At 40.4% G+C, this 24925-nt stretch overlaps 1 protein-coding gene across 2 annotated transcripts in view; it reads left to right on the top strand.

Annotated features, from left to right (window-relative positions):
• Positions 1 to 24925, top strand: part of ZDHHC20 (zinc finger DHHC-type containing 20) — a 171937-nt gene that overhangs the window by 92703 nt on the left and 54309 nt on the right. For both annotated transcript variants that reach the window (XM_029602531.1, XM_029602532.1), the window contains exons 4-7: positions 4844 to 4964; positions 9948 to 10017; positions 13200 to 13232; positions 21061 to 21181. In XM_029602531.1, the coding sequence (XP_029458391.1) occupies positions 4844 to 4964; positions 9948 to 10017; positions 13200 to 13232; positions 21061 to 21181 (345 nt within the window). The remainder of the gene's footprint in view (positions 1 to 4843; positions 4965 to 9947; positions 10018 to 13199; positions 13233 to 21060; positions 21182 to 24925) is intronic.

Here is a 24925-nt window from a genome sequence, read left to right as displayed (position 1 = left end):
TGTGAAAGTGGCCCCCAACCCCCTACGCTCATACCTAATCCCCACCTCGAGTTACTAGGTGGCCCTCCCATAGGGATACAAACATCCCATAGGGATACAAATACCTGTCTAGGGCATAGGCACTATAGGAAGGCTCTCTCTCTCGCTCTCTCTCTCTCGCGCTCTCTCTCTCTCTCTCGCTCTCTCTCCCCGTTCGGAATTGTTGTGGACCGCGATACTCCCGGCTGGACACTTGGCATGGTCTGTCCAGGTAATCAGCCCAATATCAACTAAGATACACCTCTGAACCCAAAACTTATCTCCAAGTAACATATCAGTCCTAGAGTAAGAGCCATGCACTCTAGACTAGAAAGTATAGTCTTTCTCCATGAGGTTCAATACCCTCCAAATATCCTGCAATCTCCATGATTCTTGAAAATATTTCAATCTCGTTCTCTGGTATTTTAAATCATTCCTAGAATATGGGGTTATTATCAAGAATTGGATCTGACAAAAGATTAAAGCCCCCCTCCCCCCCAATACATGACCTTGAATAAAATTGTTCAAGTAATTTTCAAGTTTTACAAAAAAATCTCCCTGGGCGATATCGGGGGCATATATATGTTTATTGGTGTCACTAAAACCAAATCAGTCTTAGCCCGGAGTGCTATGTACCTTCCCTCCCTATCCTTATTGCAGGCCAAGATTTAGAAATCAAATCTTTAGAAATCATAATACCCACACCTTCCTTTTTCCAATATAAAAGGTTGGAAGCCAAAACTATATGTGGAAAATGATTATTCCTAAGCAGTTGTTCATCTTTTTTTTTTAAGAAGATGCATCTCTTGAATAAAAAAAAATAGAAGCTCGCCTGGCCTTTGCCTCCTCAAATAAAAGTTGCCACTTCCGAGGCATATTAAGCCATTTCACATTTAAAGATACAATAGTAATGTCAGCCATTATTGACTAATAAAGATTATAATAGCAATTCAGCCCAACCTACTTGGCAAAGAATCACAAATCCTTAACTTGCACCGCTCACATGACCCTTCCCCCCCCCCCCCCCCCCCCCCAGTCAAAAGAAACTCCCAGCCTAGAAGCAAGGGAACATGTGATAACAAAAGCATCACACAAACCAAGAGGAATGACGCCTCCTTTTAAGGCTTAAAATCACAACCTTATACCATGGCTATGCTTATATAACATGTAAGCATGTACACTTCGCCTAACTTACTTCTCCCTTCATGACTCTGCTTTTGCCTGACTTCAGCTTGCAGGTGATTTTAAAAGCCCAGCGTGCCAAAACCGGGAGAATCGCGCACAAGTTGGGCCAGCACGAGCTGAGCAGACTTTAAAAGCCGCCCGTGTGCACGTGTATCCCCCGCTAAGTGCACAAATGGAAAGTTCCAAAAAAGGTGCTGGGCATGGGTGTTCTGGATTTCACATTGAAATTAGCGTGTAAATAATTAACGCGCACAGGCAGGCACCGGGGTCCCCTGCCATGTAACTTCTGCTATGGCTGACGTGTAGGTAATAAAGGTAAATAGGCAGATCGACAGGGTTTTAAGGGTCGGGGCTAACAGGGGAAAAGGGAGGCAATTAAACTAGGGGGGGTTGGAAGTCCTATTCCTCGTACCTGGGTGAACTGGGAAAACCGGTAATAGTGTCGGCGCACATGTTTTTTTTTCAAATTCCCCCACTTACGTGGTAGAAGCGGCATTTGTGCCTACAGGCATGTCCACTTAAAATTGCATGCGTGTGTGTTATAAAAATGGCCACGTCCCGGGGATGGGCCGATGAACGCGCACATGTGCGCCTGTTTAAAAGTTATTGACTTACAGGGTCATTCTTTATTCTGCGATGCTTCCGATATCATGTGCAGTAGGGCTTTATCAAACGAGATACCAGCTGCATCGCAGCGGTATTTTTCTAATTAGGGGAAAGGGAGGAATATGGGCAGGGTTTGGGCGGAGTTATCTCCCGGCAGCGTTGCGGGTGATAATGTTTTTCACATTATCACTGGCAGCACTGCAGGAAATAACTACAACTTTTCCCATGACACTATGGGGACGATAGTGTGTGGCGCAGCTCTACCATGGCAGGTGAAACCGCACAGTTGCAATGCGGCTGGCTGCCCACTATTGCCCCGCCCCCTTTTTTTTGGTGCTTCATCATTCTGCTATAAATATAAAAATAGCAGAATGATGAATCTAGGGGTTAGTGTGCAACAGTGGATAAAAAAAACAAAACAAAGCAAATAGAACATTAGAAATTGGAAAGGAATAGAACATAATTTTTGTTGTAAACTGATTTGGATAGCTATGCTGGTGAGGCAGTATAAAAATGATTTAAATAAATTATGGTGTATTGATTTATGTACCTATTATATTTATTGTATTTTTGCTGTAAATAAGGTTTAGGTTGAATTTTGTTCAATGACAGTGGTCTATAAATGCCACATATCTTGCCTATCTTGTGATGTCTATACATCTAGCAGTTCTCTCAACCTTTATTCAGCCTTTCTCTGGCTCTTCCTTTCCTGCCTCATATAATAAGAACATATAAGTACATAAGCACATGCCATACTGGGTCAGACCAAGGGTCCATCAAGCCCAGCATCCTGTTTCCATCAGTGGCCAATCCAGGCTATAAGTACCTGGCAAGTTCCCAAAAACGAAGTCTATCCCATGCTACTGATGCTAGTAATAGCAGTGGATATTTTGTAAGTCAACTTCATTAATAGCAGGTAATGGACTTCTCCTCCAAAAACTTATCCAATACTTTTTTAAACACAGCTATACTAACTGCACTAACCACATCCTCTGGCAACAAATTCCAGAGTTTAATTGTGCATTGAGTGAAAAAGAACTTTCTCTGATTAGTTTTTTATGTGCTACATGCTAACTTCATGGAGTGCCCCCTAGTCCTTCTATGATCCGAAAGAGTAAATAACCGATTCATATTTACCCGTTCTAGACCTCTCATGATTTTAAACACCTCTATTATATCCTCCCTCAGTCATCTCTTCTCCAAGCTGTACAGTACTAACCTCTTTAGTCTTTCCTCATAGGGGAGCTGTTCCATCCCCTTTATCATTTTGGTTGCCCTTCTCTGTACCTTCGCCATCACAACTATATCTTTTTTGAGATGCGGCGACCAGAATTGTACACAGTATTCAAGGTGTGGTCTCACTATGGAACGATACAGAGGCATTATGACATTTTCAGTTTTATTCACCATTCCCTTCCAAATAATTCCTAACATTGTTTGCTTTTTAGACTGCCGCAGCACACTGAGCCAACGAACTATGATGCCTAGATCTTTTTTGGGTGGTAGCTCCTAATATGTAACCTAACATTGTGTAACTACAGCATGGGTTATTTTTCCCTATATGCATCTCCTTGCATTTATCCACATTAAATTTCATCTGCCATTTGGATGCCCAATTTTCCAGTCTTACAAGGTCCTCCTTGTCGTATTCCTTTCCAGATCATTTATAAATATAATGAAAAGCATGGGTCCCAGTACAGATCCCTGAGGCACTCCACTGCCCACCCCCTCCACTGAGAAGATTGTCCATTTAATTCTACTCTCTGTTTCCTGTCTTTTAGCCAGTTTGTAATCCTTGAAAGGACATCGTCACTTATCCCATTACCGTTTACTTTTCCTAGAAGCCTCTCATGAGGAACTTTGTCAAACGCCTTCTGAAAATCCAAATACACTACATCTACCGATTCACCTTTATGTGTTTATTAACCCCTTCAAAAAAGTGAAGCAGATTTGTGAGGCAAGACTTGCCTTGGGTAAAGCCATGCTGACTTTGTTCCATTAAACCATGTCTTTCTATATGTTCTGTGATTTTGATCTTTAGAACACTTTCCACTATTTTTCCTGGCACTGAAGTCAAGCTAACCGGTCTGTAGTTTCCCGGATCGCCCCTGGAGCCCTTTTTAAATATCGGGGTTACATTTGCTATCCTCCAGTCTTCAGTTACAATGGATGATTTTAATGATAGGTTACAAATTTTTCCATGACTGTTCTTGGCCTCTTGAGCAATTCACCCTCCCTAAAATTGTACTGTTTCTACCCTCAAGATCTTATTTAAAGCTCATATAATTACTGCTATTCCTATTAAGGTGAATTTTAAAAGCCTGGTGTGCACATCATTCAGGGATGTGCAAATAAGTCAAGCTTACATGCGCCAACCGTATTTTAAAAAACACCCAGATACAAGCATGAAACCTACTGCGTGCACATCTGAAAAGTTTCCAAAAGGGGTTGTGGACGTGATCTGGGCAGGGCATGGGAGTTTCAAGGCCTGGCCAAGATATGTGCGCATAAATACTTGTGTGTCTCGGCGCACGCCAAGGTCCCCTGCCGTATAACTTTAGTTCTGCTATGGATGACATGTATGTTATCAAATAAAAGGATCAATTTATTTCTCAGGGGTTTAAAGGGTCTGGGGTAACTGGGGGGAGTGTAAGCTATCAAACCCAGAGGGGTTTGGAGGACCTAGCTGTTTAGTAGGTGAACTGGTAGATGAACTGGTAAACTGGGAACGGCGTGGGCATATGCTTCTTTTAAAATCCCCTGGCTTATGTAGTAGAAGCGGGATTTGTGTGCCCATTTAAAATTTGACACACTTGTGTGTGTGGCCAGGCTATTTTATACACATGCACTGGTTTGAAAACTACCTTCATTGTCACCATTTATATTTATCTCCCCCCCCCCCCCCCCCCCCCCCTCTTTTCATCAGTTTTGCTGGCAATTTAATTCCTGCATGATACTTACTTATTTCATTTGTAGGCCTCATTGGATAAATGAATCGGTGCAATAAGACAACTTCTCCTTTTGTCTTTTGCAGTTTTCCTTATCCAAATGTGATAGAGAACAGTATGAAAGAGAAGAAGTGCCAGAGTCCCAGCAAGAAATTCTAAAAAGAGCTGCTAAAGATTTACCAATCTACACAACAACAGCTACAAGAGGCAAGGAGCAAAACTTTGAATGTGAACTGCTTTGATTTCCAAAGAGAATTCCTATTGTAGTAATAGCAACCATTTTTGACATCATAAACGGTTGTTCTAATCTCTGTTTCATGAGAAACTTGACTAGTACTGGGAACTAAAATAGTTTATTTTGTATTACAAGGGAAGTAACTATAAACTACTATATTCAGTCAAATAAATACTCTCAAAGAACATGACATCCAGATTTCTAATGAGATGTTCATGGTGATATTGAATTCTTTTCAGTGTTTGTGAGGTTGAACAGTGATCAGAGAAAACATCTTGTATCCTGCAGCATGAGCTTTCCTGTGGAAAATATCTTATATTCCCCAGTATGAAATAAATTTGAGTAAATAAGGATCTAAATTCCTTTAATCTGCTTTTTTGAACATTCTTTGCTATTTGCCTTTCCACTAATTGGTGCTGAATAAGGACCTGCACCCTGTCACAATCATCAGTATACTGCCCCTTAAAGAAATACATATAAACTCATTTTAAAAACATGGGTATATGTGCAACTGAAAAATAACAATCTCATAAAAGTGCGTTAGATTGACATCACAAATAGTAATCCATTATAAACAAAATAAACATGGAAAAAGTTTGGGAGGGAATACATATGTATCACAAAGCACTTACTGGAAAAGACTGTGCATGCGAGCCTATAAATATTTGCCCTCAATGAGTTTTTTATGCAAACTGCTATAATATAGTGAAACAATTCTAAAGTGGCTTCCTGATGTCTTCAGTTCTTATAAAACATAATCACTTATACATCATCCAACACAGACATTCACCATATCCAGTGGCTGTGTCAAGGGATATCTGAACTATTCCAAATGCTATTCAAGTCCCAAGCCAGGAGAAAATTTCACTTTAGATACAGCAGCCTCCAAAAATTCAGAAGTTCTGAACTTGGGTGTCTTACATCATATAAGAGAGCACTGCTGTTCAGCCACAGACCAAACCTAGTACTAGGCAATTTAAATGAAGTAACAAGTTGGATGAGCCTTTCAAGGAAATAATTCAACCAAAATCTGAAGACAAATCCTATATCCTTAACAAAATGCACATTGTTTCAAGGATTATAAAACCACCCACCCCTTTACCTTCCCTAACCCCTCTCCCAAAACAAAATCTGTACGTTATTTGTATTAATTAAACCACATAATACCCCCAAAAAAATGATGTATAGTACATTAAAGATTTATCAAAACAATACAAAATAATATAATTTGTTATACAGAATAAAATATATAAATACAATTTCAAAAACCCATCTCCTTATTTAAACAAGTCAAACTAAATTTGATAAATGAAAACATGCAAAATTGAAAAATATATTGTATAGCCACCAAACACGTTATACAAATAATACGTTCAAATGAATGAAACAGACATAATAACATACTACAGAGGGCCCTTTGATAAAAACAAAGTACCCCATCCAATCATACACACATATATTAAGAAAATACATAGAACCCCAACCTTGAACAAATCAAAGAATTGCTAGCTTATTGATCAATGGCAAAAAACATTTTTGCACTTCCTTTAACTCTGGTGACAACAAAAATTAATTGGTTAGTTAGGTAATAGCTTGGGACTTTTGTTTTCAGTTTTGGTTTTATTTTCTTGGGGATTTCAATGTGATAAAAAGAGAGAAATCAGAGGAAAAAATTTTCCACTGATTTTTTTTCCTGCATATTATAACAGTCATTGTTTCCACTGATAATTTTTATCAAATTGAAATTTCCAGGCAAAATAAAATAAAAACTAAAAACAAGGTTCCTATTAATAGCCCAAAACATTAGATTTCATGTGTCAGCTGACAAAAACAGCAGCAATCAAAAAGAAAGAATAAGCATTTCATTCTGTATCAGAATCCATCATGTACAAATAAAAATAACTTTAAAGCTTGTTTGCTTCTGATGTCATTGCTTTTACAAGATCATATTAACAAATGCATATCCTGACGCTGCACCAAGTATTCGAGTCCAAAAGGCATAAGCTGCTCAAAGGCTTCAATTCATATCTCATAAATGTGTCAAAAAAGCAAGCAGCAATCCAATTAATGGAGGGTTGTACAATCTCATGCCAACATGGCAATAATGGAAATATCTGAAGAAATTTACAGTTATACAAAGCATAAATGAATCATGCACAGATATCATCAAAAACACCATCGCCTGACATGTTTGCTGATTGGTTTAATTTTATTGTATTTTGTTTTATTATGAAAAATTGTAGTTTGTTTTTTTATTCTATTTAAAGATACACTGTAAACCGGTGTGAATATATACCAACATCAGTATAGAAAATTAATAAAATTAAATAAATAAAATAAATAAGCTTTTTCAGGGGCAATGATCCTTCATCAAGAGCCTCCCATAGTGTTTTCATTAAAATCAAAAATGCAATCATTTATCATAAAATCAAAATAACCCCCAAATCATTCACTCAATAGAATAAAAAAATATATATCCTTACTAATCTTGAAGACATAAAATGTTCTTCCAAACAAACAAGTGGAGAACACCAGCCACACAATCAGTAGGTCAAGGAAGGGATTAGTGAGACGGTAGCATATAAGTCCTCTTACAGGACCTTATCCAAAGTTCAAAGGAAGCAGGAGAACTAACTTGTTTCAAACACCTCAAGGGTGTTTATTGTAGCTCAAAGTTCAATGATGGCATGAATACAATTCTGTCCCCCAACACATTCATGTTTTGCGGCAACAGCTGCATCAGGAGGGACAAAAAAAGGGGGGGATACAGAATTGTATTCATGCCATCATTGAACTTTGAGCCGCAATAAATACCTAAGGGGTAATTTTCAAAATGATTTACATGTGTAAATGTAATTTCTATCGTAGCAATTTTCAAAAGCCATTTACCCGTGTAAAGTGCATTACACGTGTAAAACCCATTTTTAAGTGTGTAAATACTTTTCAAAATCAGGCCGTTTATTGAGGTGTTTGAAACAAGTTAGTTCCCCTGCTTCCTTTGAACTTTGGATACGGTCCTGTACTGCCTCACTAGTTCCTTCCTTGGTAAAACGTTCTTCACCAAAGGCTACACACCATCTTGCCATCTTGCAAATTCAGCACTCTCAAAAACTGTTCTCAAATCAACACCAAATAAATTGAAACCAGCCAATCAAAACAACAAATCTACTTAAAGCTATTACCCATTCAATTTAATACTACCAAAATTTAAAGAAACACTTCCAATTCTGTTTTGTTGTTCAAGCCCGCAGAACTCTAAAGAACCTAATTCAAAAATCCATTTCTGTTCCTGATGAAGGAGATAATGATCAATGTTACTTCCATGCTTAAATGTCAATTGTTGCAGAATGAAAAACCTTATATCATCAACCTTATATCAACCTTATATCATCAACCAATCATCAACCATGTATCCACATTCCTACCAATGAGCTTCAAAACCGTTCAGACAAATTGAACTACAATGTTCAGATATCCTCCTGATGTAAATTAAATTACATAGACATAATATCACATATACTACCTAAAAGATGCACTTTCCCTGACTATTGATGACTGAAACAATCCACATTTAGAGAGAGGGGACACGTTTTACAGTGACTACAACTTTGATGACCGCATCTAGTCTGGATAAAGGCAAACGTGAAAATACCAGAATATCGCATAAACTACATATTCTCTTAAAGGTAAACATAGGTGACAGATTTGAAAAGGTCTCATGAGATTGAACCCCCAAAGGCCAGTATTTCATAATAATACACTTAATCTGAAAAGAATTCACAATATATGGTAGAACATTTATAGCCCAATTACTGAATTCATCCTGTTGTTTTTGAAAAAGGAGGCCTCCAAATACGTTTTCCTTCCTTTGACCCTTCTTAAAATAAAAGATTTGGAGAATCCACTCTAACTAGTTTATGCTGCAACAAAATTAAAAGCTACCAGTTTCTAACAATTGCTTTTTTGTTGAATCATGGCTGGCTGTTAGAAAAAAACAAACAACATAATAGTTGTAGGCAAATAAGGACCTTTTCACCCCAGCAAGTCTTGTGAAAATACTTGTTTACCAAGAGGATAGCAGATGTCTTGAATAGCATACTGGTAGAGATAGCAACCAAAACCATGGCAGAATTCAAGCATGCTTGGCAGAAATTTAGAGGACAGTGGTAGGAACAAGGTTAGCAAGTGGCAGTATTGCAAACAACTCACCCTTCAAGTCCTCAAGAACAGAAGCAAGGGGGTGATGAGGAAAAAAAGGCACAGATAAACCACCATCCTGGGGTAGCTGGTTGTAATTCAACACACTACAATTCTCAAGAAATCAAATCTGGTCAATGCTAGTAAGTTGATGTTAGCTGGATGCCATCAAACAAAATCATTGGAACATAAGAAGTCAGATGTTAGGGAAACAGACTCACTAGTTTTGATAGCTGTTTAAATTATTATAAAGTTGGTAAAACAGACAGGAATTGGGAGACCCTGGGTATTCAGTTGTTGGAAAAGTGTGAAATAAACAATGATGATGAAGTAGGGAAACTTGTATACTCTCTTACCCGAGAGAGTAGAGACCCAAAGAGAAAGGTGACAAAAAGCTGACTTAGATAAGGTTGATATCCTACAAGCAGTCCAGCTTCTGTGACTGGCAGTTGGGATATATTCTTAGCTGTGTAGACCAGGAAAAATGAGTAGACTGAATGAGTCAATTGTTTTATGTGACATCATCTACTATGTTACTGTGCTAATTCAAGCATGTTTCTCTAGAGAGGTAAAAAAAAAAAAAATCAAAGAATAGTAATACAGAGAGGTTATGTTGCAAAATAGATACAGATAAGTACAGATTAAAAAGAAATGTCTGCAACACCAGGCGAACACCTTGAAACTAATTCATTTTCATGTTTTTGTTGATAATTCCGTGCTGTGGATCTGAATTTTTTTCTCTCTTTCCATGAATACAGCCATCCGATATTGTGACAGATGTCAGCTAGTTAAACCTGATCGATGTCATCACTGTTCTGCCTGTGATATGTAAGTTGCTATTTCTCTGTGCCGCTCTATGGTTCCCTCCCTTGTTTCCGCTTATGGAAAAACTAGTAGAGGTGCCATGGTGCTTTTGGGTTGTGAAGTTCAGCCAAGAGACTGAGGGAGATGAGAAATTACTGGTCCGCTTTTTTAAAACAAAATAGAAAAGGGAAGGACAGAAGTCATATATCCCAAGTGCTTGCAATCCCGGGGAGCTTCAGGAATGGGTTTCCATAAAAAGGGCAAACCAAAGAGCATTGTACCTTTTGGGAGCTCTTTCAAGAGCAATTTGGCGCATGGGAGATTGAGAGCAAATTGGAATTATTGACTGCTTAGCCACTCGGTGAGAGAAGGCAGATAGTCAAGAAAGGGGGAGGTTGGGTGGTAGAATGTTTTGTGATTAAGAATTGTTTATTTTATTTTATTATGTATGTCTTTGTAGAATTTATGCTGTGTGTAATGTTACTGTACTTTGATGTTAGCTGCTTTGAGTCATTGTAAGAAAACCAGATTACCAATCGAAGACCAGAATAACTCAAGTTAATCAGGCATCTGGGTTTTGAGAGATTGCAGCATGGTTAGCCCCAGGCATCTCCCATCTCTTCTAGGACTTTTGAATCCTGGAAGAGGTGTAAGGAACCAGGGGAGGTGATGTGTCAGACCACATTTTCTCAGAAGCTGAGCTGTTCAGTCCCTGGAATTCTGTTTATAAAAGTCCCAGACAGTAACTTTCAAAGGGGGCACACGGATGCATATTGCCGCATGTGTGTCGGGCCCAGAGATGTGATGATTTTATAACATATGCGCATACATTTTAAAATTGCCTTTTTGTACATATGTGTGTGCCTAATTTTGCAAGTAGGCATACCCAACCACACAAATCAGGTTTTGGCTGCGTAAATCAGGGAATTTTATAAGCAGTGCATGTCCATGCAAAGACCAATTCGCCCACCAGTTCGCCCAGTGTAGAGCTAGGTCCTCTGAACCTCCTGATTTAATAGCCTGCACTCCCCCCAGTCTCTTTAAACCCCTCAGGAATGGCTTTTGTTTTGTTTTTAAACTTACACCTCCTCCATAGCAGAAGTAAAGTTACTCAGCACTTTACCTGGGCACACACCCATGTGCGTAAGTATTTGCAGACACATCTCTTGGCCCCGCCCTGGAACGCCCACACCCTGCCCACACTATGCCCCTTTTTGATCCTGAGTGAGGTGTGCGTGCAGCGGGAGATGTGGGCAGCTTTTAAAATAGGCGGACACATGTAAGCCCTACATGCATGCGCATCTCCTGATTTTGGTGCGCACAGGGGCTTTTAAAATGCACCTCCTAGTCTGTTAATGATTAACATATATTATGTATTAATTTTGGATCTGTCCCTCTACCTCGTAATCACTGCAGATTTCAGTTTTGCAGTGAGTAGAAGACACAAATGCTTGAAGGCACACTGGTCCTAGTTTCATTTTCCCCTGTTATGCTTAGAATTAATAATGTAATACCTGTTTTAAATTTAATAGAAAAACTATAGTACAGAATTTCACGGTGGTTGAAAGTTAGTGCTACCAAAGAATATGTATTGCTAAACTATAAAGCTAGATATTGGATAGTTATGTGCCATGATTGTAACTTTTTTTTATAACTGTATACGGCTTTTTTATTATGGCCACAACCTCTGTTTTTAGATATCGTTCCTATTCATTTTTATATTCATGCTTAACCAGGATGATGCCTAACAATGGGGTTCTGGTGAGGATCTGCATAGCAGTGCTCCAATCTAATTATGCAGTTCACACACTCGGGCACTTCTTATCCAGTAGTGGATATTCATTTACTCTAGTCCAGGGATGGCAAACTCCAGTCCTCAAGTGCCACAAACAGGCCAGATTTTCAGGATATCCACAATGAATATGCATGAGATAGATCTGCGTACCATGGAGGCAGTGCATGTAAATCTTTCTCATGCATATTCATTGTAGATATCCTGAAAACCTGGCCTGTATGTGGCACTCGAGGACTGGAATTCACCATCTCTGCTGTAGACTCACTGCAGCAGGTATTCAACGCTGGAAGGAGACTGGTGAGTGAGTTTCACATTTACTCCTGAATTAGTTATTTCTGGAGTAACTAATACTAGATTACATATCTGTGAGTGATGTTTTATAGTCAATTCCTGAACGAAACTTGAATATAAGTGGAAACTATTCCACATTTAATCCTGGAGTAGTTCCACAATGTGAAAAGAACATAGAGCCAAGCCAGGTTTGACTAATCCAGAACTGAATATTGTATTAACTAATCTAGCTGAAAACAGTATTGGATTCATAATGGTGTTCCTGGTCACTAGGAGATCTTTCAGAAACTTCATATACTAATTTGTCTCGGGAAATAAAATATAAATCCTGTCAAAAATGGTTTCTTAATGATTTTGTTTGCTTTTAACTGCTAACTGAATTGGCACAGCAGATTTTTGCTAGATCTTCAAGGAAAAGTAATGGAGAGGATTAAAGACACAAAGAAGCAAAGGACCCCAAATGCATGACTGCTTCTCTAATAACTTAGCACTTTATTAAGTACCAGGAAGAAGTTGGTGGGCAAGGAGGTGGAGAGCTTATTTGTGCAAGGAGTTTCCCATGATAAATCTTCCTGGCCTATTGAAAGTTATACAAGTGTCACCTTTCAAGGAAGTTGTTCCCATGCCAGAGATAACATTTGTGAAAGTAGAAAAGCAGTACCATGTTAACGTGCCACAGGTAAAATTAGTTAATCAACAAACCAAATCTTTGTTTTCTATTAAGTAAATTAGTGTGATCAGCCCATTTAATGGGAAAGTAAAAGTTGCTAAGAAATAAAAAGATCTGTGAAGTAATTTTCAGTTCACGTGACTGAATTGCACTACTAATTTTACTAGAGGGGTGTGGAATGCAGTATGTGCTATGAATGGCTGCATTCTCATCGTCTACTTGTTTTTTTTTTTTTTTGCAAGTCTTATTATAGGAAAGGTGCAAAATGTAGTAAATTTGTATAAACCTAGGACAGTTTCATAAAGATTTGTCTATACTGCTCTATTTGTCTTTTTTATTGATAGCACTGAACTGAAGTTATTTAAAATAGTTATAAAAAAGAGAGAAGTGTAAACATCTAGATTTGGAATGCATTTAAAGTGGACTATAAATGTCTTATTTTCTTTTTAGATGCGTGCTAAAAATGGATCATCATTGCCCCTGGTACGTTGCCTGAAAAGTTTACAGGACAAATGTAGAAATCCCTTATACATATTTTTATACATATTTATACAAACTGTAAAAAAAAAAAAAAAAATCCTGAGAAAGAAAGGATTTTGTTTTTTCTTTTTGTATTTAACTTTTTTATTGGTAACAAACATGAAATATATATAACCGTATGAACTCAAGAAAAGTGTTTGAATACCGCTTTTACAAGTGTTAGCCCCCCCATCCCACCCCAGAGTACCATAAATATAATATTAGCATTAACTGTCAATAAGTGTCAAGAAAATATTTGAATCTTCTAAAAAAAAAAAAAAAAGTTCATCTGAAAATTCCAGACCTTTGGACCCTTACTTAAGTTTGAAACTTACAAAACCAGGCTCCTTAATGGTTCCTGTGGATTCTGCTGCATGGTCCATTTGCCAAGATACTGGTTTCAGAGAGTTCAGATACAAAATGCCCTTCCTTCACTATCAGAACCTGTGGCCATATACCTAGAATTCAAGGTAGTGCTTCTTGCACGTCCCCAAGGCTGCCACAAAAGCAGAACGCAGGAGGAGTTGCAGCGGTTTTTCCTAAACCAGCAGAAATACTATGAGACAACTTCCAATTTAAAATTATTGATCTCAATTATAGCACCCAGATAGCATTGTCAATACACACCAAGGGCATGCTCCAGCATTCTTTAATCTCCTTCCTATAACTCTTCCCTTGACACCTTGGGTTACTGCAGCAGCCATTGGGATGTGCAAAAGTACACACATGCTCCGAGTCCCCCAGATTGCGTCTTTTCGGCCTTCTGTGTACAGCATAAATATGGAATACAGAGGAGGGGTTACTGCAGGGGCACAACTAGAACTGAATTTTGGGGAGGTCCCAAGGTTAACTTGACTGGGTATTGTGGCCAGCCCATGCCCCCAACCCCACCTCAATTCCTGTCCCTTACCCTCTCTTATGTGGGTCTTCATGGCAGTGGCTATAAAACCCTTTTCCTTTCTCACAATACTCTATTTCCTGACTCTTCACTCTCTCCCTATTCTGTCTCTGCTGTTTCTCACTGTTCCTCTGTAGTTTAGGCAAAGCAGAGTTGCTTACCTGTAACAGGTGTTCTCCTAGGACAGCAGGATGTTAGTCCTCTCAAATGGGTGACATCATCGGATTGAGCCTGGCACGGAAAACTTATGTCAAAGTTTCTGGAGCTTTGACCGAGCATATTGAGCATGCTCAGCTTGTCCTAATCCACACTTTGAAGTGCTGAAAAGCAGAATGTAAAAATCTAAATAAATAAATAAAAATAAAAACACGTCCACACAGGGCCCTCTTTAGTCTCGTAACATAGAATTATGATAGAAATAAACAAAAATAGGAGAAACCCAACTCTGTGGGGTAGAGAGCATGTTTTGTGAGGGCTAACATCCTACTGTCCTAGGAGTACACTTGCTTCAGGTAAGCAACTCTGCTTTCTCCTAAGACAAGCAGGATGGTAGTCCTCACACATGGGTGAATCCCTAGCTACTGGCTGCTCCCCAACACAAAAGGGGACCAACAAGCACAAACCAGATGCCAACAGTGCTATTGGTAACAGAGGGGGAGACAGCCTGTACCCAAACAATGGGCCCTAGGCAGGGAGAGTTGGGTTCTACACCTCAAAGAGATTCCGGAGGATAGATTGGCTGAACCCACTGTCAAGTCGGCCATCTCTATCCAGATAGTAGTGAAATGCGAATGTGTGGAGAGAATTCCACGTCGCAACCCTGCAGATCTCCTCCAAGGGAACTGCTCGCAAGTGGGCCACCGACGTTGCCATGGCTCTGACAGAATGAGCCTTGACATGACCCCCAAATGCAGTCCTGCCTGGACAAAACAGAAGGAGATGCAGTCTGCTAACCAATTGGAAAGTTTCTGTTTGGCAATGGCAACTCCAAACCTATTCCTATCAAAAGAAATAAAAAGTTAGTGGACTGTCTATGGGCTTCTGTTTCACTCCAGATAGAAGGCTAAGGGTCTCTTGCAATCCAAACTGTGCAGGGCTCATTCGTCTTGCTGCAAATGGATACAAAAAAAGAATATGGGCAGAACGATTGACTGTCTGATAAAGATGGAAGTCCGTCACCACCTTAGGTAGGAACTTAGGGTGCACATGCAAGACCACCCTATCATGATAAAACATGGTGTAAGGTGCATACGTCACTAAGGCCTGGAGCTTGCTGACCCTGCACGCTGAAGTGACCGCCACCAAAAATATGACCAGGTCAGGTAATTCAGGTCACAGGAGTGCAGCAACTCAAAATGAGCTTTCATCAGCTGAAATAACACCACTTCTAGGTTCCCAAGGCTTAGCGGGAGGCCTTAGGAGAGGCTTCAATTGAAGCAGGCCCTGCATAAAACGTATGAATTTAGGCTTTTCAGAGTTGGGTGTACCATCTACACCTTGGTGGTGTGCGCCAATTCCACTGAGATGAACTCTAACGGAGTTGGTTTTCAAGCCAGCCTTCAATAGGTGTAGAAAATAGTCAAGCAGTTTTTTGAGTGGGGCAGGAGAATGGATCTAGGGCCTTCTGCTCACAAAATACAGAAAACCTCCTCCGCTTCAGTCCATAGGACTTTCTAGTGGAAGGCTTTCTGGAAGCTACCAGGACACATCTTTAGACCGAATGTTTTCCATAGCAGACCCCAAGTTGTAGAACTCTCTTCCAGAGTCAATATGTCAAATAACAGAAAGAACTTTAAGCGTGAACTGAAAACATGGCTCTTCAGAAAAGCAAACTATTTAATATAAAAGACCAATAATCTGATAACTACATCAGTACCAGAGATAATGTTAATGGAGCGAGCAATAAGCAATGAATGATGTGATGCACATTGATGTTATTGGAGTGAGCAGTAATAATGACTGATGTGATGTACATAAGAACATAAGAAAATGCTATACTGGGTCAGACCAAGGGTCCATCAAGCCCAGCATCCTGTTCCAACAGTGGCCAATCCAGGCCATAAGAACCTGGCAAGTACCCAAAAACTAAGTCTATTCCATGTAACCATTGCTAATGGCAGTGGCTATTCTCTAAGTGAACTTAATAGCAGGTAATGGACTTCTCCTCCAAGAACTTATCCAATCCTTTTACATTGTTAGTAGGATTAGAACCTGTATTCCCGTTGACTATGAAAATGCACAAATATGAACTAGAATAGAAAATGCACGAATATGATCTAGAATATACAGTAACTAGTGTAATTTCCTTATGATTCTGAACGAGGACATGCTTAAAATGCGGTGTCGAACTAGAAGGTGTATGCTAACACACAGCATGTGATCATTGACAATGAATATGTATGCGGATCTTGTAAACCATTGTGATCTACGTTTGGAACGACAGTACATAAAATGCCTAAATAAATAGATAAATTTAATCTGCCATTTGGATGCGCAGTCTTCCAGTCTCGCAAGGTCCTCCTATAATTTATCACAATCTGCTTGTGATTTAACTACTCTGAATAATTTTGTATCATCTGCAAATTTGATTATCTCACTCATATTCTTTCCAGATCTTGTATAAATATATTGAAAAGCACCGATCCAAGTACAGATCCCTGAGGCACTCCGCTGTTTATCCTTTTCCACTGAGAAAATTGACCATTTAATCCTAATCTCTGATCAGGAGCAGGTTTAGCTTCCCTCCTCTTTCCCCTCCCCAGTTTTTTACCTCTCCAGGTTTTGTATGTTTCTTCTTCCCTCCTCCATGTAGGGCACCAGTTTCTCTTTGCCATTTCAGCACTGAGTATTGCTTATCCCCAGCACTGGCGCTGGTTCCTCTTCCCTGCAAAAGTGTTGTCAGGCCATCGCCCCAGCACCTTTCCCTTTATCACTCTCTCTTGTCCATCTTTTTCGCTGCTCCCACCACCAAGGCACAGACAGACAGAGTCAGACCTAAAGAATTTCCAGCTATGCGAGCAATCATACTGCTGATTTAAGGGTCATAACAGCAGCTGGCTTTATCCCTTGAAAACTAGTCATGCTGGTCAAATGCCAATCGGTTGGCAACCCTAGCTATAAGCAAAGAAGCAGACAATAAGGAAAATTCCCATTTTTTAAGTGAATTTTCTTTAGTTTAATAAAATGATAGCCTGCCCTTCCTACAAAGCGTCAAGGCAGTCTACAAAACAAATATAATACATACTTGTCCAGTGTTTAACATAGAAATAAAATACCAAACAAATATAAAATACATCAAATAAAACTAGTAATAATAAATTATAAGCAAATGTCAATAGCCCTTCTGTAATATTGGAGCAGAGACAAAGTAAATTACCAAACACTAAATCAAGTTTAACTCAACCTTACAAAAGCTTTTGTGAGAAAAAACCATGCTTTCACATCCTTCCCTAAATTGTGAATGGTTATCCTCTTGCCTAAAATCCAAGAGGAGCCAAATAACTGAAAGAATGCCAAGTAACTTCTAGTCTTATCATTGTAGGTGAAGGAATCCTAAGCAAATCAAGCTGAAAGGAGTGAAATGACCAGTTAGGCTTATAGTGCAGTAAGAAGTCTGATAATATTCTGAGTGACCCTATGCAAACAATGAAAATCCATTGTGAAATCTGAAATTTAGCTCTGCAAATAACAGTAACCAATGTAGATCTGCTAGGAGTGACGCACTCATACTTTATAGCGCGGAAGAGAAGCTGTATTTTGCAATAACTGAATACGTTTCAAAGCAGTAGAGGTAATGCCCTGATAGAAGGCATGACAATAATCCAAACTCAATACCAAAGCATGAACTAGCATCTTAAGATCTATTTATTTTATTTATTATTTATTTTGAATTCTTATATACCGACATTCCTGTATGAGATACAGATCACGCTGGTTTACAGTACAGCAGAACAAACGCGAATGAGCGATACATTAAACAATAAGTTAAACATTAAGTTAAGTTACATTAAACATCTAAAACAGTCTGAGCTAATATGGAAATGTAGCTTTGCAGGGTCAGTTTAGAGTCACGTTTAATCCTTAGAGAAATAAGCACTGCTTTAGGGACAATGGTTACACCTCCAATAGTTGGCAAATACAATGCTGTTGGGAAGCAGGTGTGCTGTCCTAACATCCCGTGTCTGTCATGCTCTCATAACAGGAGGCTGACATCATAAAAGTCTCATGCCAACCAGTCAGCTTCTGATCTGGTTGACAGATAACCAGGCAACCACACTGCCGGAACAGTGGCTGAAAGCATCAGTTTTGTTTCTCTTCAAGTTATTGAAAGGAGCTTCCCAAAAAAATAGAAAGCTACTCATGCAAACAGGTAAATTGAGGCTGTGAGGGGGAAGATGGCTGTCTGCTCATTCTGGTGAGAGAAGGCAATGAGTGGCTGAAGAGGCAGATTGAGACAGAGGATAACTGAGGCTGAGGAGGAGGGATGCTGCGGGCAGGGCTGGTGCAAGGGCATTAGGCGCATCCTAGATGAGCCTTCAGTCTGTGCCCTTCGCACCCCCATTCCACAATTATGTACCACCAGCAGCAGCTCTGACACAGCATCCCCCTTCCCCCGGAGAAACCCAGCAGCTCCTTTTTTCTCTCTCCCAGAGGAACCCTGCCTTTCCCAGCCCCCTTTTCTCTTCCCCTTCCCGCTGCTATCCATCCCCAGAAACTCTCTCCCCCCACCCCCACCCCACCCCCAGTCGCAGCTTCCTTCTCTACCCATAGCCGCAGCAACTCCTCTTTACAGCAGCCTCCGTCTCTCTCATCTCCCCACCAGCCCCAGCGACTCCTTTCTTACTCAGCCCCAACAGCCTCCTCTTCCTCTTCCCTCTCCGCCCCATTCATTTATCTCTCCCCCACTCCCCATCTCCTTGCTTGTCGCTTCCTCCCTACTGGCTGTGTAGTGCTGGAGGCTCTGGGAATTTATTTATTTTATTAGTCCCTCTCCTGGGTTGGGGGCTATTTTTCACTTCCTGGTTCCGGCTGCATCTCTGAGCATTCCAGGACAGCTGCTAGACAGAAGCTTCTGGTTCAGGTGCCAGTGCAGCAACAGGGCATCCCACTGCGATGGGGTCAGACAGTTGCAGGCACCCCTTTTGCCTCTCCCGTTTCCACACTTGTCTCACCCCCATGGCTGGCCGGCAGAGTAGAGCCAGAGTTAGCATGGAAAGATTGTCCAGACCCGCATACAGCATGTGTACGGATGCTGGGCCCGAGCGGTCCTTGTAGTGTTGTGGAGCTGGCCTACTCCCCTCCCCCCCCCCCCCCCACGCCCCTCCCCAAATTATACCACTCTTGGCAGCTGTCTAGTGCTGGAGCCAGCCCTAGCTAGAGGGCACTGAAATGATGTCTGGGTGTCAATTTGGAGTTTCAAAGTTTAACTCGAATCCCCCCCTTTTTTTTTTTACTTTGTTTTTTGTCTGTTCATCTTGACTAAATTGTAATCTCCAAGCACCATCCATTATGAGGGTAATTTTCAAAGGAACTTCTATGGATAAAGTGCACCAGAAGTATGCAGAAGTATTTAAAAGGCTTTACCTGCAGAAATGCCCCTTAAGAAAATTGCGTGACCAATACGCACTTAAAATTACAGGCATGCACATTGTATGTATGTACTTTCATATGCATAGGGGAGAGGCATTCCAGGGAGTGGGAGGGAAAGGGGGGGGGGATGAGACTTGTGCAGATACTTTTAATTTAAAAAATAATATGCATATAAATTCTCTTGGGAAAACAATGTGCACCAAATTGTATGTGTAATTATGTACACAGTTTTGCCAGGACAATTTGTAAAGTGGACTTAGTATGTGTGCTTGGAAAATTGGTGTAACTTGTGCATATATTTGCTGACTAACATATGTACAATATTACAAAATTACCTCTTAAGAGAGTCATTTTGAAAGGGACTTCTCAGGTAAAACAGTGCTGCAGAACTGGCTAAAATTGCCTAACCAGCATATGCGTAAATTATGTGCATAAATCCCATATGCCTGTAATTTTAGGCACACTGGAGAGAGGTATTTTGGGGCAGAGTCTGGGCAGTGTTTGCATTCTGTGAATGCTTTTTTGATTTTAAAAAGCATGCACATACATTTCCCTGAAAACGTTCCACGCACAAAATAGCAGATGGAGGTAATTTTCAAAGGGGACTTGCATGTATGGTAAAATTACCCTCTATGTTTATCTATGCAGCAGCACTGCATACTTCTGGCGTGCGCTGTGCAGATGAATAATAATGACTGAGGCTTGGAGAGGAGGACACAGAGAAAGGTGGATCAAGAGAAGTGGGGAGAAAGTACTGAGGATTTAAGTGGGAAAGAGGAAGAGAAAAGACTGGGTTTGAGTAGACACACAACAAAAACACACAATGTAAAGAAAGCAATTAGAAATTTTGTGTGAGTACACCTTTCCAGTCTTGAGAGGGCATGGACTGCATGTGTACTACACAATGACATTTGTTAACTCTGAAATCCTGTCATTTATGCAGGGCATTGTTCTCGTATGAGATAACTGATTCCATACTTCAGGGTTTTAGACCTAAAACTTTTGAAGTAATATAAGATTAGCTGAGTTACATATCATGTTTTGATTTTCTATAAATTAGATACTATTTTTATTTGTTAGTTTATAACCTACTTAATTTGTACCATGACACTCTTAAGTGGAAACCAACAAAAATTAATATAAATTCAATAGCAGTATGCAATACAATAAAAATGAATTCTAATAAAAGAAAAGAAAAATTAAAATGAAAAATGTATTTCATTTATTCTTTACAGTACAAGTATAGTTTATTTCATTTATGATTTCCATGTATTTTGTTTAACCATATATCCATTTCTTTTCTAGGGTGAATAATTGTGTGGGATTTTCTAATTACAAGTTCTTCCTTCTGTTTTTAACATACTCCCTGTTGTACTGCCTGTTTGTTGCTGCTACTGTTCTACAGTATTTCATAAAGTTCTGGACAGTAAGTACTTTCTTGCTTTTTAAAATGTGTATGCAGTAAAATTTTCATTGTTTATATATATATATATATATATATATATATATATATATTTGTTTGTTTAATTTATATAGAAAGCCTGTGAAAGGAGTCAGACCATTAGATGATCAAGGGTAAAAGGGGCACTTAGGGATGACAAAGCCATAGCAGAGAGACTAAGGGGTAGGTTTTAAAAGGTGCACGCGCACAGTTCCCGGCGCACGCACATGGACGCATGGATTTTATAAAATGCGCTCACATGTTATAAAACCTATGGGCTGCGCACACGTGCGCAACGGATTTTATAATCTACGCAAGCATGTGCAGGCGGCACCCAGTGATGCAGTCGAGCCTCCCCCAGTTCCCTCCCAGTCTGCTCCAATTAAGGAGTGGTCTGAGAGGGAACTTCCCTACTCCCTGCCTAACCTTCCTTCCCTTTCCCCTCTCCACCTCGACCCCTACCTCCTACCTAACTAAAAGAATTTTTTACATTGTTTTACTTACTGCTCCATTGGAGCAGAAGCAACTTGCACGCACCGGCAGCCTGCTGGCACGCACTTCTCCTCCTCGCCCAGACCCTGCTCCCCGGCCTGCTCCTTTTTCAGGGCCTGTCACTTGTGCGCGTATCGGTACTTACATATGTGGCTGGGCCTTTTTGAAAATGCTCACGGTGCAACTTATTAGCAGGTAATAGATTTCTCCTCCAAGAACTTATCCAAACCTTTTTTGAACCCAGCTACACTAAATGCACAAACCACATCCTCTGGCCCACAAATTCCAGAGCTTAATTGTGCGTTGAGTGAAAAATATTTTTTTCTGATTAGTCTTAAATGTGCTACTTTCAATACATTGCAGGTATTGGCATGTAACCATTCATTTGCGCGTGTGTTTGGGGGTAAATATATGTGTATTTTATACCTCATAAGTGTAAGTTATAAAATATATTGTCATAGATATCCGTGTGACCATATACGCGCATATATGGGGCTACTTGGAGTTGTTTGAAAGTTACCTTCTTAGGAATTCTTCAAAAATGAATAGAAAACAATATTGGGAATACAATAATACCTCTATTGATCCATGGTATGACTACACCTTGATTATTTTGTGCAGTTCTGGCCGCCACATCTCAAAAAAGATATAGCAGAAGTAGAGAAAGTACAGAGAAGGACATAAAAAATGATTAAAAGAATGGAACAGCTCCTTTATGCAGAAAAACTAAACAAGCTAGGGCTCTTATGTTTGGAGAAGAGATGACTGAGTGGAGATAGAGGTTTATAAATCTCCGTGTGGTGTGGAACAAGTGAATAGGAAATGGTTATTTACACTTTTAAATAGTACTAGGACTAAGAAACATTATGAAACTAACGAGTAACAGCCAGTATACAATTAAGTTATGGAATTTGTTGCCAGGAAATGTGAGTGAGGCTAGCTAGTATAGCTGAGATTCAAAAAGGTGAGGACAGGTCCATTAACAATTATTAGTCAGAGTTGGGTGTTTCCACTTCTTATTTCTGGGCGTGAACACCATGAAATGAACTTTTCTATTAGGATCTGCTGGGTACTTCCTAGTGACCTGGACTGGCGGCTGTCAGAGACAGGATGCTGGTCTCAGTGGATTATTGGTCTGACTCAGTATAGCACTTCTTATGTTGAATTTTAATGTTGACTCAGTTTACTTTGCCATGTGGCCACTTTTTTATTTATTTATTTTGGTTTTGGCCCATAGCATCTCCTTTTCCTTCCAGCTCAATTGGAATCAGTTTTGGGATCCTAATGCCATGACCCTTCATATGCAACTAGTCTGGGATTTTTCCTTTTTGAAATAAACCTAACCTCCCACTGCTCTTAGTCTGGTCATTGCAGTAACAGTTTTGAGGCAGCAACCATGCACCAGAACTTTTCATGTACTGTAAATCCAGCTATCAGGTATCACCTTTAAGGATAACCATGACTCCCTTCCCGAGGGACTGCGAATGCTAACTCTGCAGCAACCCCAGCCAATCTGGTGTGCAGAAGGCCTGATTTGGGAATTAACCAGGGACCTTCTGCATGGTAAGGCACACCACTGCCACTGAACCACCAGGCTGGCAAAGGTGATCACATTCTAACAAATTTATGTATAGCTGTGAAGTACCATGAGACCCATGGAGTGCTAAGTGACACAAAGGGAGTGATGGGAATTATAAAACTCAATTAGTTGGATGGATGGCAGAGTAGACAGGCCATACAGTCTTTTGTTGCTGTCCCACTTATATTTAAAATCAAACCAATAAACACAGTGGTAGTTTTTACAACAGACTGGCTGGAATCCAGTGAATTTGTTAAGAGATTTTGTTCTGATTGAATGTGACTGCTATAACAAATGATGAATATAATGGAGACAAGAATTCAGTTCATTACAATGAAGATCCGAAAACAGGACCTATGTCGTCTTAAAGTTGTACTATAATATCTCTGAGTAATGCCCCCTTGACCGCTTACCTCGCAGTGTGTTCCTGGGACCAGGACTGACCTGGTGGGAGGCCCCGCAGGGCAGACTTCGTCGGTCTTCACGTTCTAGGTGCCTGGTGCCTTCACGTGGGGAAGAAGGTGTTAGTGGGTGGGATTTCCTCCCTTCATCCCAGGAAGCAAATGGGACCATGTACAAGGTTGGCAGTATGTACAAATATATTCAGTTTTATTAAACTATATAATCATATACATTTCTACATAACTATGTACATTGCTAATAGGATGTAAAACAGCGCACTAATCTACTCATGGTTAGTAGACCACGCAACTATATACATTTTTTCTACAAGATAGCAAGGTCATTTAATATTTTGCAATTTGGGGTTGTTGGCCCCCACAATATTCCACCATATGGAATAGAAGGGACCTCTTGTGTTCCTGATTAATCAAGCATTATTATTATGCTCCCCCATTTTTTTTCAAGTCTCACCCATATGAAAAGATGCAACAAGTCTGATGGACAGTGTTGGCGTGGGGGTTTCCATCTCCTTCCGCTTTGCTGAGAGGTCCATGCTAGTGCTGGGGTCCACGTCTCTGGGGAGACCTGACTCCACCTCCTGGTCTGTTGGGGTCCATGCCCTCCTGGGAGACCCGACTTAGCCTCCTGGTCTGCTGCTGGAGTCCACGCCCTCCTGGGGGGTCCCGACTTGCCTCCTGGTCTGCTGCTGGAGTCCATGCCCTCCTTGGGGGGGGACCTGACTGCACCTCTAGGCCTACCGCTGGGATCCATGCCTTCCTAGGGGACCCGACTGAGCCTCTGGGCTTGCTGCTGGGGTCCCCTTGCTCAAGGTGGGATCGCTCCGCCTCCAGATCTGCCGCTAGAGTCCCCTTGCTCAATGGGGACCATTTGATCTCCAGATCTGCCGCTGTCCTTCAGTTCTCCTCCCTTGAGGGTAGGAGGGTTTTCCCTAGTTTGGGTGTTACAGCTCCGCTAGGCTCATGGCTGTTTAGCATTCAGTGATTCAGGCTCTCCACAGTCTCAGCTTTGAGGTTTTTTGCTCTGCTAAGCTCATGGCTAGTAATGTGCTGTTACCCAGCGTGGCTATGTCACCTTGTCTCAGCCTGGTTTTTGTTTTCTCTGTTGTCTGATTCTGTATGGATCACCTTCTGACCCTGTATGGATCACCTTCTCTCAGCCAAAAGGCCAAGACCCAGGCAGGCCCATATGCACACTCCTCCATCCTGCCTGTTCATCCTTCTATTGTCTGTGAAGTC

The sequence above is a fragment of the Rhinatrema bivittatum genome, chromosome 5 (assembly GCF_901001135.1).
Source record: "Rhinatrema bivittatum chromosome 5, aRhiBiv1.1, whole genome shotgun sequence".
NCBI classification, from domain to species: Eukaryota; Metazoa; Chordata; class Amphibia; order Gymnophiona; family Rhinatrematidae; genus Rhinatrema; species Rhinatrema bivittatum.
This window is presented reverse-complemented; position numbering and strand designations above follow the sequence as displayed.